This window comes from Achroia grisella, unplaced genomic scaffold (genome assembly GCF_030625045.1).
Source record: "Achroia grisella isolate CSIRO2021 unplaced genomic scaffold, CSIRO_AGI_Agris_v1 utg241, whole genome shotgun sequence".
NCBI classification, from domain to species: domain Eukaryota; kingdom Metazoa; phylum Arthropoda; class Insecta; order Lepidoptera; family Pyralidae; genus Achroia; species Achroia grisella.
In genome coordinates, this window is record NW_026712734.1 from 1180209 (window position 1) to 1200670 (window position 20462).

Genomic DNA, 20462 nt, shown 5'->3' on the forward strand with positions numbered 1-20462 from the left:
AACTTTGTAAGTATAGTATATTTAAGGAAAAACTGAACATTGAACTTACGTGAATGAAAACTTCGGTATGTTTTATTATTACTCAAATAAAAACGCGGAATACTATATCTACAAGCAACTTATTGTTCTAAAATTAACTGTCGTGTCAAGTGCCCCTGTCTCGATTATTTTGTAGTGGATAGTGTTGAGAGTCCTTTAGAGTACAGCTTCCCTCTCGACACGTCGCTTTTATATGACCCTTAAAATTTAATTGAAATGTTTATATTTCATTACATCAATAGATATAACTGTAGGTATTTCCATGCCTCGTAGGTTGGGCATTGCATATATTTAGATAGGAGTTACGTATAATAATATAATGTACTAGCAATATAATGAGTTCAATAGTATAGATATAGTCGTGGACTTTTTTTAGAACAATTCCGCCATAAAAATTTTGAATTGTTTACCCAGGGCTCTTTACTGCTCCTCTCCTATTGGTCGTAGCATGATATTATAAAGCCTACAGCACTCGGGGATAATATACCATTCTAAAATGAGATTATAAATTATAATACCGATTCTTATGTAAAATTATTTATTACAAATTATAATCGGCTTTTGGCCCCATTACCTGTAGTAGTAAAAATGATGAAATTTAAAAGTAGATTGGGTTGTATGGTCCAAGGATCTTTGCTTGTTCCGTCGTTGAAAAGGAGATAAAATATGGGTAATATCGGATTAGTAGAACCGGATATTACCTCTAATAAACAAACATACAAACTTAAACTCTTTATAATATACAGCAAATAGCAATATTATTATGGAAGTAGGTACTTGTTCAATGCGCATTCCATAATTTAGACAATTCCGAAAGGATTATAATGATTTTTTTTTTAATTCTTACAATGATTATTTTGCTAAGTGAATTAAATTAAACATTTTATTAAACGTCACTAGTAGTAGGATATATGGAAATATGCTCAATACATTTAGGTACAGCATTAACATTCCATAATTTGGTTGACGACTGAATGCAACTGCATCTATTGAATCTCCCGCTCGTTGTTCCTTGTACTTGTGTGAATCCATTTGTACTTATCTATAGATAGATATGATAAAAAAACCTTTCTTCTTCATTATTTATGTATTACTTGAGACTATGTGATCAGTATTTTCATATATTGGCAATCCTAAGGAATCGACACTCTATACTCTATACGAAGCTATGAAGTGTAAACGTAGACACATATAATGACGAGTGCTCTGATTTTATCGTATTTTAAATATTGTACTGTACCTAATGAAGCTCAACTTTTCGGCGGCTACGTTCGTGTTAGGAAAGTATTTTTAAAAGTTACATAAAACCTTCAACAATATAATCCATATCCCCGCGCTCGTTAGTGAAGTGTGAAACTTCCCCGATGAAGCTACCAAGTTTTGCAGTTCGAACATCCTCTCATTATACAGTCAGATAACTTGATAACAAACTGTGGGATGTCTTACAGTTGGCATCCGGACAGCGAGCAACTAATGAATCAACTTCGTAAAAGTTGATCGGCTCTACTTTTATCGAGTCTCGCTTGACGGTGCATCCACGGACATCGTCCAGATACTATGTGTAAATGTTACCGAGTGTTTTTAGGATCTTTACCGTTTTATATTACTGATAGGTATCATTTAGCTGAATATTTAATATTAACAGCTTGGGTAGATGAGTTATATAATATAATAATATATACAAAATTATGTGAGGAAATATGGCGTGATTGTAAAGCAAAATAGTTCTAGTAATTCTATGAACTACTTAGAAAGTATACTGTATCTGATTTATTAAAATCGAAAATTGAAAACTAGGGGTTGTGTAGGAGATTTAGTAATAAAGATCGATCTTCATACAGTCTTCCCTGAAAACTATCGTTATTATGATATATATGGAATACTTAAATTTAAAAATTATGTATATCGTGTAAATAAATAAAATTATCGATTTGTAACTTTCTTTATTTTAGAACATTGTAGGTAATTGTTGTATATGGTATTTAATATCTATTATATAAGGTAATTAATGTTTAGTATTTGACATAGTATGTAATACATTAGTTTTTAATCATAAATATGCATAACACCACGTGATTCACTTTTCAAATTGTTTATTCAACACATAATCATTCACAATATCCTGTTAGTGATCATATTTCGTCTTCATTGACCTATCCTTCCAAAACTGTCATCAGCCACGCCAACCAGTGAATGATGGAGATCTGTAAAAATATTTGAAGTTACAGTATATCGGCGACGTTGATGTAATACTGTAATAATGATCCGACATCCAAACCCTTGAATATTTATAAATGTTTCTTACTTGAAATAGAATGAAATTTAACGATTTGCGATATGTATAAGGTATAAGTCATCAAACTATTACTGTCTTTTAATGATGTAACGTTACAATTCTCATTTTTATAGGAAGAAATTAAGAAACATTTTAATTTTTGTAATTACCGTTGGATTTATTTGTAAACTTTTTCAAAATTGCAATAATTAAATAATCCGTATAATATACCGCAAAAGATTTTAATGCTTCAAATGAAAACTATTGAAGTAACCATCTATACAATGAACGGCAATTAAAGAATATAAATGTTGAGTTTAAATAATAGACAAATTAATCGCATGGAAAATATAACCATACATTCTGTTATAATAATAATAATAATGCGCTTAATTCCTGATGAATTTGTCCCCGTGGTGCCCCGCAAGCGTATATCGTTAGCAGATGGGGGTGCATCATTCCATTATCTTCCATTAAAAGAATCGTCAATGCATCAACAATGGTGATGGCACTAGAGCTCACGTAAATAGAGGATGGTAGCTACTTACCATCATGTGACCATAAAAAAATGGCAAAAATCCATTGTAATTTTAATGTTATGACTTACGTATTGAATGTAGGTTGCTGTTGTGGCTGTGGTGGTGATTGTTGAGCTAGGTTGCCAAATGTGAGGGTATTCTGAGTGGCTAAGCTTTCAAATGTCGCATTTGATTGAGTAGGGGAGCCGAAACCTGTACAAAGAGAAGAATTTCTTAGTATTCCGTGAATTTCCCTTGCGGGTGCCGGATCTTTAGCGTGGTAGAGAGAGAAACTCCCGAATAGTTCCCGAGACTCGTAACCCAAGTTTAAGGGGCCCCCTTGCCGACATACGTCAACACTCACATGTACCGCACGTGTCTCCCTGCCCTGCTTAATCTGATAGGATCCTGCTAATGCAGTTTTAAATTAAAGTACTAATATCATGTCCAATATAAAAAACTTTTTGCTGTATTTCAGGTTGAAGGGTAAAGAATGTCAATGAAATTACAGGGTACAGAGGCTAACTGCTGAAAGGGAACAGTTCTCAGGAATGGCAACATTATGTAATGCTGTTTATGTATTTGGGCGACAACTACCACTCTCTATTAGATTGGCTAATAGCTTATTAGCAATTGAAATTACATAAAAATCATTATTTTATTCACTGCAGATTATTTTATGTAGAAAAGTTTTATTTTATGTTTACATACCAGGACTAGGAGATGAGCCACCAAAGACTTTACCCGGTGAAGAACCTCCAAAGGCTGGTCCGCCAAAACCCGAGCCTCCTCCGAAAGAAGCGGGGGCACCAAAGCCGCCGCCACCCGGGCTCTTATTAAATCCAGCGAAAGAGCCAAACCCGCCGCCGCCCGCAGGGGAACTGAAACTCAAAAGGTTATAGAGAACGAATAGATGAGACTTACTTATATTATTTACTATATATTATTATGTATAGACAGATTTTAAGGCCTGACGTGGTAAAAATCGGACGTAAAATTGTACAAACAGTAATCCACATTCATTTAAGTAGTACAGTAATATTAGTTTTTGGACAATAGACATGGAATTTCTTAATTGTTTTAAGACTGTTTTAAACTTAAGATAGTATATATAATATTCTTACGCAGTTGTCTGTCCAAATACAGGTTTAGATCCAAAGACAGATGAACCGCCAAAAGCTGATGCTGTAACAACAGTAGTATACATTACATTGCTATATATAATCTGGGGTAAACATCGCGCAAGCTCCATATATCAATAAACGAGTAAGATATGAATCCATAAAGATATGTACTAACCGCCACTCTTAGAGACGTCTAATGTTTACTCAAGGAACTCACTAGTGCAGATTTGAACAACGTCCTAATGATTGATGTTGTTGTACAACGTCACATTATTTTGAATTAGATTTCTACCTTTAAGTTGTTATGAGTTGAATTTATAATACAAACGCTAATTATATTTTATTATAGTTACAGGTTTACCCCTGACATTGTAAAAATATACCCCCATATATATTAAACTGTCTCTTTTTACTATTTTTTGATAATTCTAATTTAAGCGCGAAATAACTAACGGAACTTTGATAGATAGAAATAGCCGTAAAAAAGAATATTAAAAATAGCTATATCGTATTGTAACATGCAACACCATCGCTTTATCGAATTATAATGGATAGCATGAATCATATTTTTAACTGTCGTATCCGCCATTAAAGGCGAATTTAGTTACTGAATAATTAAATTCTGGGAAGAACGCTCATTAACAGATTTAAAGATCCTTAAATAAACATCCATTACCAATAATATAATTTATGTAACGTCTTTGAGTGCGGATGAAGTCTGCTACCTGAAGATTGGATCATTTTAAACAATTGATTTTTATTATTCTGATAGATTTTTTTATACATCTATTCTACTTTGAGCAAACAAATGATGTCGTCGTTTTATATTACAACTAACAATAACCTGATTGCTGTTGTGGGGATCCAAAGGCGGAAGGTTTGCTTTCTCCGAAATTTGCGTTCTGTTGTGGACTGCCGAATGGTTGTCCAGCGCTTGCCGCACTGAAGTTGCCTCCTGGACTACCTCCGAATATCGATGATGCTTGAGTTGTAGCTTGCTGACCTGTACATTTATGCTATACAATAAGTTCATTTGCATAAAAAATAAGTTTCAGACATCGGTATATTCATTCACTTAAATATCATAGTAATCAACATCAAATCGGCCTCAAACATTTAGAATACTTGATTACCTACTATTATCAGCGAATTGAGATAAAAGTTCGTCTTGACACAATCTGATCTTTACATCTTTTTAGTTATTATTAAGATCCAGTTTAATAGCTGAACGCCGTTTAATCGTCAAAATATAACAAACGGACAGACATATTTGGTATTTATAATATTAATAATAATATGGAATCTTGTTTATAAAGGATAAATAAAATTGTAAACATATAAACAACAATCAAACGTATTAAACATACCGAAACCAGATCCAAAGCCTCCACCTCCACTTGTATTCCCTCCAGACCAGAAGTTATTAGTGGACGCCTTTTGCCCGAATGCGGCACTTCCTCCGAAAATAGATGATGCCGTTGATGTGTTGCTCTGATTGAGTGCTGGTTTGGCACCAAATATGTTTGTATTTCCACCAGCAAAAACAGATCCAGTTCTATATTAAGATTATTTAGATTAATATTTGTAAAATGAAACACACGTCTATAAACATTTGAACATTATCTTACCCCCCTCCAAATATATTTCCTCCGCTCGACTGTGATGGAGCAATTGTTGTTGATATACTTGCTGACGCAAATAAATTTGCTTCAGCGCCACCAAATAACGACCCGCCTGATACAGTAGTAGTTGGAGTACCTCCGAATACAGATGCTTGTGTTGTTTGTGTAGGGGTCCCAAATACAGATGCCTGTGTCGCTTGTGTAGGGGTACCAAATACAGATGCCTGTGTTGTTTGTGTAGGGGTACCAAATACAGATGTTTGTGTTGTCTGTGTAGGGGTTCCAAATATAGAAGCTTGAGTGGTTTGTGTAGGAGTTCCAAATACAGATGCTTGAGTTGTTTGTGTAGGGGTTCCAAATACAGATGCTTGTGTTGTCTGCGTAGGGGTACCGAATACAGAACTTTGAGTTGTTTGTTGAGTTCCAAATAATGAGGTCTGACTTGTTTGAATTGGGCTACTAAATATAGATGCCTGAGTAGTTGCAGTTGGTATACCAAATGCAGTAGATTGCGTAGAAACTGCACTAAATATTGACGATGGTGAAGTAGAACTAAATCCGGCAGAACTATTGGCCGCTGAATTTCCAAAGACAGATGCTTGAGTTGTAGTTGCAGGGGTATTGCTAAATAGAGAAGCTGATGTTGTGGTAATTGTATCAAATACTTTTGTAGTAGATGTTCCAAAAACAGATGTTGGACTAGAAGGTTGAGATGCAAAAACAGAGGTTGTTGATGTTGAAAATATTGAAGATTGAATAGTAGTCGTTGGTGCAAATACCGATGAAGGTGATTCAAGAGCAGTTTGCGTTGTTGTTGCTCCAAATACGGAAGATGGGGCAGCTACTGATGGTTTATCTGCAGCAATGGTAGTAGAAGTAAAAGCTGATTGTGTAGTAGCAGAACTGGCAGTAGTAGTTGTTACAGAACCAAAAATTGACGCTGTGTTTGTAGCCGAAAATACACTAGTCGGTGTGAGAGAAGTACTAAAAATTGACGTAGATTGTGTTGTAGGTGTTTTAGGCGTTGAAAATGGTGATTGCGAAGCTACCGCTGCGCTAAATATAGAAGATGCTGAAGTTGTGGATTTATCAGTTGATGATGTAATAGGACTGATATCTGACGTAGAAGTCACGGCTAGAGTAGAGTCTGGAGACCCTAATTTAGACATAGATGTTGGAAATATCGGTTGCGGTTTTGACACTGGAATAAAAATAACAAATTTAAAAAATAACAACATCTAACATTTTATGTAATAAATAATATTATAGATTAACGTACTAGTAGGTGTTGTGGCGTTAGCTGAAGAAAATAGGGATGAGGCGCCTGTAGTAGCAGTTAGATTTATTGATTCAGTATTTCCAATTGATTTAGGAATGTCTGTTTTATTTTCAATTTTACCTTCTGGTTTTAAAGTCTGGCCTGAAAAAGTAACAATTATTTGTTTAAAAATTAGGAAACAATACATTATAATGTGTTTTTAAATTAATACAAACCTGTAGATACCACTGGACTAGTGCTTATCACAGTTGGCTGTACATCGAAGATTGACGTTTTATTTATAGCTTGGGTTCCTAATGGTTTAAGTCCATTGTCACTTTTTACTGTAGTGTTTTGTGTCGGTGACACGTTTTCAATTGCTTTCTCTGCTGTAATTTGTTGTGTCAAAGGAGTAGTTGATTTTAAACCAAATAAATTTGTGAGTTTGTCTTCTTTTTTAACTTCTAATTTGGGCATTACTTCTGGTTCCCCTGTTTCAGATGAACTTGGTTTGAAAATTTGAGGTTTTAATTCTGGCATGAATGTTTGTGGTTGGAATTTACTGAACATGTTACTTATATCTGATATCGGTTTAGCTGTGAACACAGCAGATGGCGCCGATGTCATTTGAGATGGAGAACTACTATGCGAATATCCAGTAGATGCTGAAAATATATAGCATATTAAAACAATTTGAATGTTCGATTTCTAAAGATTAAGATATCTGAAATATTTAGCAAAAAATAAGTTCTGAATTTAAAGCGAATCTTGCAAAACTTACGTGTAAATGCAGTAGGTGAACATATTTTCTGTCCCATAAATGTATTGCCATCATTCTTGGTGTCCACATTTGCTTGAGATTTGCTTTGTAATAAATCTTTTAGTGCACTGCGCGTATTTGCCGAAGTGCCTGTAGGAGTAGCAAATGTAAAGGTTTGTTGCTTTGGCTTTAGAATTGGTTGAGGTTGTATTTGTAATGGCGGAAGTTGAGCTTGAGGTTTTGATGTTTCTAATTTCGGTTCTGAAATGAACGAGCATAATTTAAATATATATATTAGGAAAAGATTTTTTAAGAATACTTATTTTTATATCATATTAAAAATTGCTTTAAGTAAATCAACTTCTACTAAAGGCTGTCAGACATTGTTACAATGATTCTGCGATTTTTTACTCACCATCAGTAAATAAGGTTCTAGCTACATTAGACTGCGCAGGAGCTGGTACACTTGGCCTGAAGTTGTTTACGGGCGTAAATGATGGTATAGTTATAGGTGCCTGCTTTATGATATCTGGCTCCGATGTCTTCTCAGTTTTCACAATATTAGCGGTTGGTGCTTTGTGCGAATAAAAATAATAATTAGATAAACAATGACAATTAAATATATTAATCCATGCTAACAGATAAATTGATAAACATAAAATTAATAAACTGATATTTTCAAATATACTAAGTCCCAGTTTTAATATACTAGGTATATGTTACTGAGTAATTTAACTTGTCGTTTAAAATAGTAGTAATAAATGGAAGTGCATAACCGACTAAATAATAATAATGATTATTATTAAAGTCTGCAAACTTAAATTGGCGTGTACCCATTAAATTACAAAATTTGATAAAGATTTATGTACACAAGTAAGAGCATTAAATGTCTGTTAATTGGCTTAGCATGGGTTGATTGTATATATATGGGTTGTATGTATGCCTAATGTGTAATAAAATATGTAATATTCCATACCTATAATGGGTGGAGAAAATGTTTGTTGCAAGGCAGGTTCCGAATTTGCAACTTGAAGCTGGGGTTGATTTAATTTCTCTTTTGCACTCTTTTCATAACTGATCCTCATTGCCGCCAACTGTTGTCTCATATCCACACTCACTGGTTTTATCTTTACAGTTTTATGATTTGACAACATGTCTCTCAATGCGTCGAGTTTTTGCGCACTAAATATTGAGTCTTTGGATTTTGATGTTTGCGGTTCAATACTCATGTTTAAGATGTTCTTAGTTAGTTTCGATAAAGGATCTCTGTAATATACAGACATATTTAGGCGTAGCAATATAATTATTTGCTGATGAAGCTAGAATTCTGTTAAGTAGAGATAATTATGATACACAACTACATGTAGGGAAGACAGAAAATTAATTAGTTGAATAAAGAGAATACTTAATAATAATACAGTTTGTAGTGAATCTCCACAGGTCGCAGTTATACGGTGGGACCGTATGCCTCAATAAAAAGAGCACGGTTAGGCAGGCAAGAAAACTTTTTTAACTCAGTGCCCAATAATTTAAACACAATCACAATTGGAGAATTTTTTAATTCTAAAATGTCGATGATTGATGAACTATAATTACCAACACTTACTTATTTCTAAACGGGGTACTCCTCAATAAGGATGTGGACTTGAACACTGGCGTTACTTCACACTCCTTCAGTGTGTTTCTCAGCGTCCTTAGCATAGCTTGTTGGCGACACAGTATCTCTTGTTGCTTCACCAAAGGTTGATATACGTCATCCAATATTGGGCGTATCATGTATTGTCCAGGCCTATCACAGCAAAACGTAAGGTAGAAAAAATTACATGATTTTATTGATTTAATGATACATATTTTGTATAAAATATAAACAATAGTTGATTAAAGGCAGACCAGGGCCTATTTTGGAACTTCGAATTAAAAAAAGAATCACGAAAATGTCGACAAACTTTCTATGCCATTTAGAAAGTAGCGAAAAACAAAAATACAAATATGAAATTAAATTTTATAAAATATTTTTTTATTACTTATTCGATTTTAAATCCTTTGACAACACTTCACTCCATTTGTAGTCAAGCGCTTTGTGTGCTTGTTCCACTTGATTCTGCACATAGTAAGCTAATTTTTTTACTGATGCCACGCGCTTTGTAGTTAAAGGGTCAGCTTGTGTCCACTCGTGAGAGTCTTTTGATCTGTAAATTAAATAGACAGAATACTTTAAAAAAAAGTAAGAGTATGCTTTAAGCGATTAGGCCGCCTTTTGTTGGCATATTTTTATATTAAGTTCATTTTTGTAAATATTTGTTTTTTATGCACAATAAAAAGTATTACAATTATTATTATTAAATTCCCTTGTAAACGGCATCATGCGTGAACGACTGAACGAACGAACGAATTCTTTTTTATTCTGTTTGTTATTGTCAGGAGATTCTAAAGATATAAAACAATAAATTGCGCGGACCATTAGGAAAGTTAATATTGTATTGTTCTGTATGATGTACTCTATATTCTGTTTTTAGCCACAACAATATTCACGGCTACTATAGCACTTTTACAAAATACTTTTGTATATAATTTATTTTCCAATTCATGAGTGATTTATAATTTCACGGTTTAATAATTATTATATTATAAACAACCGAAAATTAGTACATTATACCTGTAAGAAGTGCAACATTATTCGTGTTATTGATGATTTGCAATTTCGTGATTACAAACTAAATCTTTATAATATTAATCTATATCTTTCTAACACGAAAGTTTGTAAATATGGATGTTTGTTACTCTTTCACGCAAAAACTACTGAACGGATTTTGATGAAACTTTACAGTAATATAGCTTATGCATCAGAATATTTGCAAATGCAATATTTTATATTGAAATTTAACGAGAGTGAAACCGTGGGCACAGTTAGTAAGATCATAATTTTATGGTAACACAATCTAAAATCGCCATACATTAATTCAAAATTTATATTACAAATTAGAATTCTGTAATAAGTAACAGACAATAATATGTATTCGCATTCAGGCAATAAGTTGGACAGCTATGTGAATTACAAGATTTATCATTTTATAATATTATATAACAATTTTATACATTTTAATTTCTATCCTTAAAATTAGCAATGCAACTGAATTAGAATTGCATTGCCAATTTTAAGGAGAAAAAATACATAGATAGTTCTATGGATTTAGCATAATATTGAATACTTACTCAGCATGAGTACGGGCCTCTGCTACTACGGCACATGCCTTCACTAATTCTAATTTAAGTTGTACAATGGCAGATCGTAGTTCATCTAAAGAACATTCTTTTTTTAGCTGCTCAGTGTCCATTGATTGTAGATTGAAGTTAGAGTTGATAGACTGTATATCACATTGCAACTATAACATAAACATATCCAATAAGGGAATATTACCACAGAAAACAAAGGTATGTTCTAAAAAGAGTGAATAAACAAACCTTGTAAAATAGTTTTATTTTTATTCAATTAACAAATTGTGACCTGTAAGCATAGATGCTCCAGAGTTCATGTAAATGATATTAGAATTGACTAAACTACTACAATGCAGAAAATTTCGTTGCTCATATCAATAAAAACAAAAAAAATCGAAGGTGATTTACAAAGCTAACTTACATACCAAGGTCGTAAGTTCGAAATTAGTCACACAAAAACTTTGATTGTCTTATTTCTTATGGTAATACCGATTACAAATCAAAGAAATTATCTTGAAATCTGAGAGATTACTGCCCCTCTACTATGTCTACCTCATTAGATTCAAGTATACCCAGCCAGTGAAATGTGAACATGTTAAATGTTGAATTCACCACGATGCGACGTCGAGACCGTCTATACCCCATCTCGTGTGAAATGCTTCTCACTACAGTATCTCGAAAAGTTGTAATGATATATTATTTATTATTTTAATTACCTTTGCTTGAGTTTCTCTCGTTTTCAGCATAAACTTATATAACTCCATTTGGAACTCATTGACTTCTCTGACGAGCATATTCTTCAGTTCTTGATTTGCTTTAATTTTATTTGCCTGCTCTTGTTCTGCTTTTAATGCTGCGCTGGCTTCTTGCGCCTTAGCTGACGGCTGTGGTTCCGATGGTGCGGGTGTGTGTTGCACCTTTGGTAGGAAAAGGTGAAAATGAAAGTAACTAAAGATGTATATTAAAGAAGTTTTCTTCGTTTTCGAAGTTCTGCGTTTCATATTATTATTGTACACTATTTATAATGCTAAATATATATTGCGATAAAATACATATTTAAGATGTACTAGTATAATACCAATCTTGCCAAAACCATTTGCAGAATTTTTGGTAACATCAAAATAGGGTTAGATACAATCAATAATAACAACATAGTCATAAAAAGAAATCAAACTAGATATTTTTTAAATTTAAGTGCATGGCTCTATCACTACTTTCCAATAAATTCTTCTGATGCTGAAATCATTTCGATGAATTTCTATAGAAAAGTATAAAATAAATTCAGAAATCAATATTTACCGGTGCTTGTGTTTGAGGTAAAATTGGCGGTGCTGGTTTGATGTCGACTGGTTTTTGGTCGATAATTTGTGGATTAGGCCCTGAAATTGTAATAAGTAAAGAATGTGATTAGAATATTTTATTGGCTTTAATTCGTTTTATGTAGCACCTACAAACCTGAACAATATCTGTGTATATATTAATACATACATGTTAAGAACTAGAAGCAAGAAATTTGACAGGAAGTATACACTAAATAAAGAAAAATATATTATGACAGAGTAGCCTACTACTCTCTAGAGAGAGAGAGAGTGTGAGTGAGAGAGATCTCACTCACACTCTCTATCTCTCCTACACACACACACATCGATATACAGTTTTTTTGTATTTATGTAAGTTGCTATGGACATAACACAGAACCTTAAAATATAAAATAATACGCGAAGGATTTATTAAATGTTTTTATTTCGATGTGAGGTTCGTGAAAATTAAATAGTTATATAAATAGTACCTGTAGAACTGATTTGGGTTACTTGTAGTGTTTGTAAAGTGGCAGTTTTCGCAGTACTGGTAGATCCAAACAAACTAGTAGAATGTGGCGGCATCGGAGTTGGTACGACTATGGGCTGGGCTACCGCTACTTGTAGTGGCTAAAAGCAAATATTATATAAAGACGTCTGTCACCTATCATCATAAATAATTCGAAATGACATGTATTTTATTTAGTTATTCCCATAATACTATCCATAGCTAGCTAGCATAACATAGCATAGCATAGCTATCATTGTTTTATTGGAATAACTGAGAATACCTTCACATTGCTTTAATTAGAATTCGAAATACATACCTAATTGTAAGTAAGTAAAATAGTGCATATTATTATATTATTTACTATACTTGACTCTATTCCTATTATCTATTTCTTTTTTTTTTTATAACACAGGGGACAAACGAGCTTGCGGCTCACCTGATGGTAAGTGATTACCGCCGCCCATGAGCACCCGCAACACCAAGGGAATTACAAGTACGTTGTCGGCCTTTTAAAAAGGAATAAGCCCTTTCCTTGAAGGTTTCAATATCGTATCGGTTCGGAAATACCATTGCTGGAAGGTGATTCCACAATGTGATTCGCAATATCCAGACTAACAGATAGGGCCTCCCCTTACCCTCAATAGCCTCTGCCCATCGATGTGTCAAATACACTAGAAGATCACCAGTTGACCGACCCTGGCGAAAGCCATACTGACGATCAGAAATCAACTGGTTCACTTCTAGGTATCGTAGGAGTTGACGGTTGACAATCGACTCCATGGTCTTTGAGAATAAGGAGGTGATGGCTATGGGCCTATAGTTAGCTGGATCTGAGCGATCTCCCTTCTTAGGGATCGGATGAACCAAAGCCGTCCTCCAAAGTTTCGGGACTACACCTGTAGAGTAGCAGTACCGGAAAAGACGCGTTAGTACCGAAGCCAACTCAGGTGTACAAGTCCTAAGCACAATAGCAGGAATACCGTCAGGCCCACTCGACTTGTGGATATCTAGGGAGAAAAGAGACCTACGTACCAGCTTTTGGGTAAATTTTACCTCTGGCATAAAAGTCTCACAGCGCGAGATGACCGGCGGTGATTGCTCCCTATCGTCCAGTGTCGAGTTGGATGCAAAAAGAGACCCAAGGAGATCGGCTAACGAGTTATCCTCTCTGCGCAGTGGTGGAAAAGATGGCTGACAGAAATTTCCCTGAGCAGCTTTGGCAAGAGACCAAAAAGCCCGGGATCTAGATGGAAGACTGTTCAGTCTCTTACCAATTCCGTTGATGTGCTCCGACTTTGCTGTGGTTATAACTCTTTTGAAGGACCTGGAAGCGGAGTTATACTTCCTTTTATGAGCTCTGGTATCTGGATCACTCGACTTCATAGCTGCAATCCAGGCACGGAAGCATTCCTGCTTATGGCGAGACGCCGATCTACAGGATCCGCCATACCAGAACTGAGATCTACCACCGACAGGTACCTGGGAATTTGGAATAAACATCTCCATTCCCTGAAGTACTACATCGGTGACAGATTCAGCTATTACATCAGGATCGTCCAGTGCGAAGCAAACTCGCCCCCATGGGTAAGACGCAAAAAAACTTCGCATCTCATCCCCATCTGCCGATTTAAAATGCCAAACACGACGTCCACCAGTAGATCGCGGCAAAGAAGGACGCGTGAGAGGGACTTCGCTCCGTATCAGACAATGATCAGAGGTTCCCAGTGGGGCTTCCACAGAGATCTGATATCCGTCCGGATGAGAACTCAGCAGAAGGTCCAACAATGAAGGTAGATGGTCAACAACATCAGGAATTCGTGTAGGCGAGGATACCAGTTGCGTCAAACCATACGCCAAAGCAAAGCCATGAACAGATCTCCCCGCATAGTCGGTGGTACGTGAACCGAGCCATTCAGCGTGATGGGCGTTAAAGGCCTAGAATCACGACCTCAGCGGAGGGAATCTGTTGGAGCAAAAAATCTGTAGCCATTTGGACGTATTCAATGAGTCGGTCAGTTTCGGTGTTACCGCTATGGGACCTGTACCTGTATCTATTCATGCTTATACAGGTATAAGCATGAATAGATGGGGTGGTCATCGCAATCTACACGCAATCATAAAATGGACAGGTCAGTACCTTCAAGTGTACCAAGACGGCGACAGCAAATATCCTCTCTGACATAAGCGCACACACCGGCCCGTGGAATAAAATAGTGTTCCAATTTATATCCAGGGTAAGGCAGGGCGTCTCCGTAAGGAAGAGCAAAGCCGGTCTCGCCGTCTCTAGGTGGTGGTGGACGACGTTGAGATTGGAATGAATTCCCCTGGTGTTGCTAAAACTGACTATGAGCAAGAGAAACGCCGATGGAGATTAGCTCGGTTTCCTTTTGGCCAAATTGAGCGGAGTATTGCTCATCCCAGAATACGCAGTGCAGCCTGAGTGTGATCTCTCAGGGGTGGATTCTCCAGTAACATGGTTACTGGTACCACCCTGGGGTAAAAATCTCTTGTATTCCGCTGCCATGGTATGTAAGAAAGGGGTGGGTAGGGGAAGGAAGTAGGAAAGGGATAGGGGGGAGGGGCGTACGGAACCTACAGCTCACCATGCGAAACGCGTAACGCTTAACGCCGGTTTTCTGCCGAGGTGTGGTATTTTCCGGTTCGAGAGGCCCAATCGAGCTGAACAACCACGTATGGTCGTACAGCTTGCTCTACTACTTAAAAATTTCTTCCAAATACCCAGGTATTTGTTTTATTAATGTTAACTTGGAATCCGACTATTGCGCAAAAGTTATGACATACTAGTGCCCACATGAAATTTATAGTCTGTGTTATTCTGATGTATAAGTTTATATTACTGTAAAGGTTCATCTAAATTCGTTTAATAGTTTCTGCATGAAAAAGTAACAAACATCAAACTGTCCATACTCAAAAAGTTCTGAGTATATAATATGAAGTAAGATTGTGGTTGTTTATATAGAGTGAGCGATTCAATATGTGAATAATGTTTGGGTTTAAAAGTAGCACTGCATTACTTACAGGTGGTTGTGCTACTGGTACTGGGGTTGGTACCACTGGCGGGGGTTGAACTTGAGGCGCTTCACCAGGTATAGACGCGGTCATTGCTGTAGCGGGCAACACGAGACCTTGAGGCGGTGTACATAACTGAACCGCTTGTCTGTTCAAATTGATAATGTTGAATATTGTTAGCAAACCAGTTTGCGAGACCACAAATAACAGTGGCATGTGTGGTAAGACTTCATTCTCTCCTGAAATAGAGTTGCAGTAATGTTATTAATGATTCATTATTCTTTTTAAGATTTTCTTATTTATATTATTTAAGTTTAGATTTTTCTTAAGAATTTTAATCCAAAAAAGATACATGAAAGTCCTATGTTTTTCTGAATTATGACGTTATTGTTTTAATGTAACATTAGAACGGTTTACACGTCATAAAAAAATTCTTAGTATTAGATGACATGCAAGTTCATACAAGAGGTATGAAGGTTAAAAATATTATTATTTGTCAGATAAAATATACAAACCCCATGGCAATTGATGTATAGCACAAGTATCAATGCATATTCCAACTGGATAGTTTTCAATCTTTTTATCCGTCAGAGGTAGTTCTGGCCTGGCTTCGTCTGACTGGAATATAAAGATTGAAAGTAATAAAAATGTACCATGAAGAATTGAATATTATGTAGTTAAGTAAAATTGATCACATTTCTAAATTTACTGCACCTATTTTTTTATTTACACGGCGACCACGGACAAATACACTTATCAATATATGTGGATACTAATATCTACATATATGTATACTTATGTCTATATAACATTGCATTCATTTCAAAATACCCACTCAACTTTAAAAACAATTTTATTCATTTAGTGATTAATCAGAATTTTGAAAGAAAAATTTCTAATTATTCTATTGAAAATAATAAATTAACATTTTACCTGACACCATTGCTGCCAATTAACACCATCTGCAGACCCTAATGTTGCTAATTCCATACTATTTGATGAGGAAGATAAAATAATATTCCTGAAATATCAAGACTAATTAAAATATATTTTTATACACAATTCACAATCAAGTTCATACATTCTGTTATACAAAAAAGAAAGACAAATTCTACCATTGTGGCTCATATGTTGAAAAACCCACAAATAATTATACAGTCAGAGAAAAAATCCTTCTTTTAATAGTCAGTTGGAAAGTAATTGTAATAGTCACATTTTCTGAAGACATAATAGACTTACCATTGTGGTAATCCTTGTAAGAAGTAGAACCAAGGTCTATTTGATCCCATACTATAGCAAATATCTTCATAATTGAGACATGACGGTTGGCCACCCTTTGGTGTATTAATTATAGTCACAGCTGTAAGGATAATTATTTAGAAAATATATATGATAATTGTAATTTAACACTTTACTGTCACTACGAATTTATTACACAAATTTATAAAGTGGCTATATGGCAAATGTTTAATGTTGATGTTATATTACAAATATTATCTGTACTTCGGAAAGAAGTTAATAAAAAAAGTGGTGCTATAAACAGGCCCAAAATTATTATATGATAGGATTTGCATGAGAAGACCTAAGGAATTGGTTTAGCGGTAAAGCGGTGAGCTTTACCGCTAAACCGTCTAGGCCTTCCTTTCCTTAGGTCTTCTCATGCCTTACTTCCGGTGAGACTATGATGTTGAGTGAGAGTATGACTGTTTTTATCGGTCTGAGTGTATTCTATGTTTGTATGTATGTATGTATGTATCTATATGTGGTAGGCATACTTAACAGTGTGCCTACCACATATACCACCTAACTATACTACTTACATTTGCTATGTGTAATTAAAATATAACCTATATCTATTATTTTGTTACCTGGCCGATTGTTTTGAACAGCATTTTTATAAACAACGGCAAATTGATATGTGGCTATCCAGTAAATAGCCAGAGCTTCGACTGGTGCTCCATCAAATAAATTTGGGGCTGGGACCATCTTGGCTGGTGTGAGATTAGGTTTGTACTGACAAAGAGCACCATCACTGTTGCCAGTGACCAGTTGTTTTCCTTTAGGACTCCAACATATGCATCTGAAATGAACATAGGTTAAAACTAATATCTTATTTATGGTACCAAAATAGTTACATACATTTTTACAAGATATAGCCAGCTTGCATTATTTTATAATGTTCCATGATGATGGAAAATGAAGTCAGATAGAAGCCAGTACATTAAACCATTCTATATGATCATAGAACCAATCTGAAAATATATCCATATAAATATAAACTAATATAAAGAGTTTGAATAGGTTTGAAATACTTACCTTGCGTTTGATTGCACTTTGTTAATTTGTCCTGTAGAAACCTGTACACCCAGCAGTGTGCCATCATAAAATGCTAAAGCAATGGAATCTGGGATACACGGGTTCCATTGTAGTGCACTTACACATGTGCTTGGGTTGACATCACATCTAATTGATGCTGCCACTGACACATTCTGGAATATTAATTTTAGGTGAGAATAATAATTCTACAGATGAGATTACAATAATATAATAATATATAAGCATGCAATAATTTATCTCAATTGATAGAGATGAAATGTTAATGATAGAGAAAAAAGTTACTGCAGAAATAATGTAAATACAAATATGATGTGTGAAATAAGTAATTTGTTCTAATTACTTTGTGGGATAGATAGCCAATTTATATTTTTAAATATAATGTGAATTATAATTTATACTTTTATATATTATTATTTATTTAAGTCTGAAAAAGTTACCCTCACTATTAATTTTGAATGCCATGTTCCCTACTATGAGATTAATAAATTAGCTACTATTATTCTTCCAAGTATAGAGATTGACCATCATTTACAATATTGTACATTCATTATTTATCTTTCATTGATTACATTCACAATAATTTAGCTTAACTGTAACTAAAATTAAAAATATAGATGTAATGGAAATATATAAGTATATACCATAAATAAATCAAAAGAAAATTGTGAATCACTAAGAAATAATGAAAAATATACCTGATTTTGAAAGTCAATAACTTTATAAATGTTTAATTGTTGCCCACCAGTAACTGCTAATAACTCTTGATCACAGCTGACAGCAATATGAGATGGTTTCTCTGCTAGGTTTACCGAGAAGTGTTGGGGCGAGTTCTCTTTGTCGATTAGTTGAGTAATTTGATATACTGCAGAGTGATAAGAATGATTTTAATTCATATGTATATATATGTACGTATATATAATTAGTCTTAAAATATAATTTAAGATATCTTGTCTCTGGATTGTAATAAATAGAAATTATTTATTACAATTTGAGTCATTTGAGTTTTTACTAAAATGTAACTAGACTTAGTACAATTAACACTATATACCAAGTGTAAGTATAGAACAATCAGTACCCAATCACATACTACTTTAGTAATTCATACACTGAAGAAATACATATAATATTACAGTACATGTTATATGTATGTATAACATGTACTGTAATATTCAGAATAAACATAATGATCATGAATACATATTTAGAATATTTATTGGCCAATATTATATTAAATTACTTAAAAGTTTATAAATATTATTATACATACCTGATAAAGTTGAATCAGGTGAAGCAACAAAAACTATACCATATTTACTACTACTTGTCACAAAATTATAGCCAGGGTTGGAAAGCGGGTCGTTGGTGTGAAAGACTTGTATTTTACGATGTAACTTGTAGAGCAGATTCTAAAACGAAAATGTAGTATGAAGTTAACCTCTTTGACTATATTTGGCTCCAAAAATATTTAAATCAATAAATAAGCGTTTTCATAATTAATGAAATAAATAAACTCATTAGCAGACAAATAAAAGAAATACATATATTATTATTCATATATAAATATCAAGTCATTTACCGGTTCATCTACAGAATTAGGTCCAAATTGAATATCCATGTTTTTAAATTCAAAAGTATAATCAATAATTCTTACATAAATAACAGGTAATTAAAATCTATGAATTAAAAATACTAATAATAATAATGGAGATATTATTTTTGGTAACAAAATTATTATATTCTTTGAAAAATTGACAAAGACAAAACTGGAATAATGTGACAACTATGTAAACTAGCCAATAGGATAGGAGTAATGCAAACTTTATGTTGGTGACAGTTTGAGGTGACAGTGATAATGTTTATGACAGTGACTTTTTTTTTTTTTTTTCTCTTGTGGTATGGCATTCACCCCGATTTTAGGGTACAAGATCAGTGACTTTAGGTAATTAATTTGTTTCGGTATTTTAGGGCAAAGATGGCGGGAGCGTGGGATGAGCTCTTTGCTGTAGTGGATTCCGGGGGGATTTCCGGATGGGGGGCCCATTGTGCAAAGAAGTTTTAACGCTTGGGGAGTGTGTGCTAATGTGTCGAATGTTTCTACATCGTATAAGGAACTTGGTGTACAGCATGCGAAACCGGGTAAACGCACTATCCAATGGAAGCACGAAAAGGCAATACAAAGTATTAAAATTCAAGAAAATGATAATGTTGTATATATATGTCATGTTTCCTATTTGTGTTTTAAGGCGTGATCAGCAGATCTTTTTCTTTATGTAATTTTTAATAAATTAAAATGTAGTATAAATTTTATGACTTTTATTTAAGAGGTATTATATTGTCTATTAAACACAATTTATTTCATTAAGCTAACATTCTTAGTTTCCGAGATATATAGGTTTTTTTAAGTGACCCGAATTCATTGCTCTCGAGTGTATATTGCGAGCTTTTCTGCCCGAGAGACTCCTTGGGGTCTGACA

The 20462-nt window shown here is 34.3% G+C and overlaps 1 protein-coding gene across 1 annotated transcript; it reads right to left on the reverse strand.

Annotated features, from left to right (window-relative positions):
- Positions 1-1962: 1962 nt before the first annotated feature.
- On the reverse strand, positions 1963-19730 carry LOC131842541 (nuclear pore complex protein Nup214). The gene is made up of 27 exons (XM_059191112.1): positions 19565-19730; positions 19256-19394; positions 18684-18850; positions 17968-18140; positions 17520-17731; positions 16891-17011; positions 16585-16672; positions 16167-16269; positions 15661-15890; positions 12602-12740; positions 12112-12191; positions 11529-11729; positions 10810-10979; positions 9621-9785; positions 9203-9385; positions 8573-8862; positions 8012-8170; positions 7618-7857; positions 7073-7501; positions 6858-6998; positions 5585-6779; positions 5324-5511; positions 4801-4959; positions 3957-4017; positions 3544-3713; positions 2922-3045; positions 1963-2243 (listed from the first exon to the last, which is right to left on the reverse strand). Exons 1-27 carry the CDS (start codon positions 19601-19603, stop codon positions 2213-2215), a joined length of 5397 nt encoding a protein of 1798 aa, XP_059047095.1. The 5' UTR covers positions 19604-19730; the 3' UTR covers positions 1963-2212.
- Between the last annotated feature and the right edge of the window lie 732 nt (positions 19731-20462).

What these genes read in the sequence shown, in the direction of transcription:
- LOC131842541 (XM_059191112.1), bottom strand. Translation starts at nt 19,603, where the DNA reads ATGGATATTCAATTTGGACCTAATTCTGTAGATGAACCG. An exon ending in TTATTGACTTTCAAAATCAG is followed by an intron (nt 18,141 to 18,683) that starts GTATATTTTTCA and finishes TTAATATTCCAG; the next exon opens with AATGTGTCAGTGGCAGCATC. An exon ending in TATACATCAATTGCCATGGG is followed by an intron (nt 15,891 to 16,166) that starts GTTTGTATATTT and finishes ACTCTATTTCAG; the next exon opens with GAGAGAATGAAGTCTTACCA.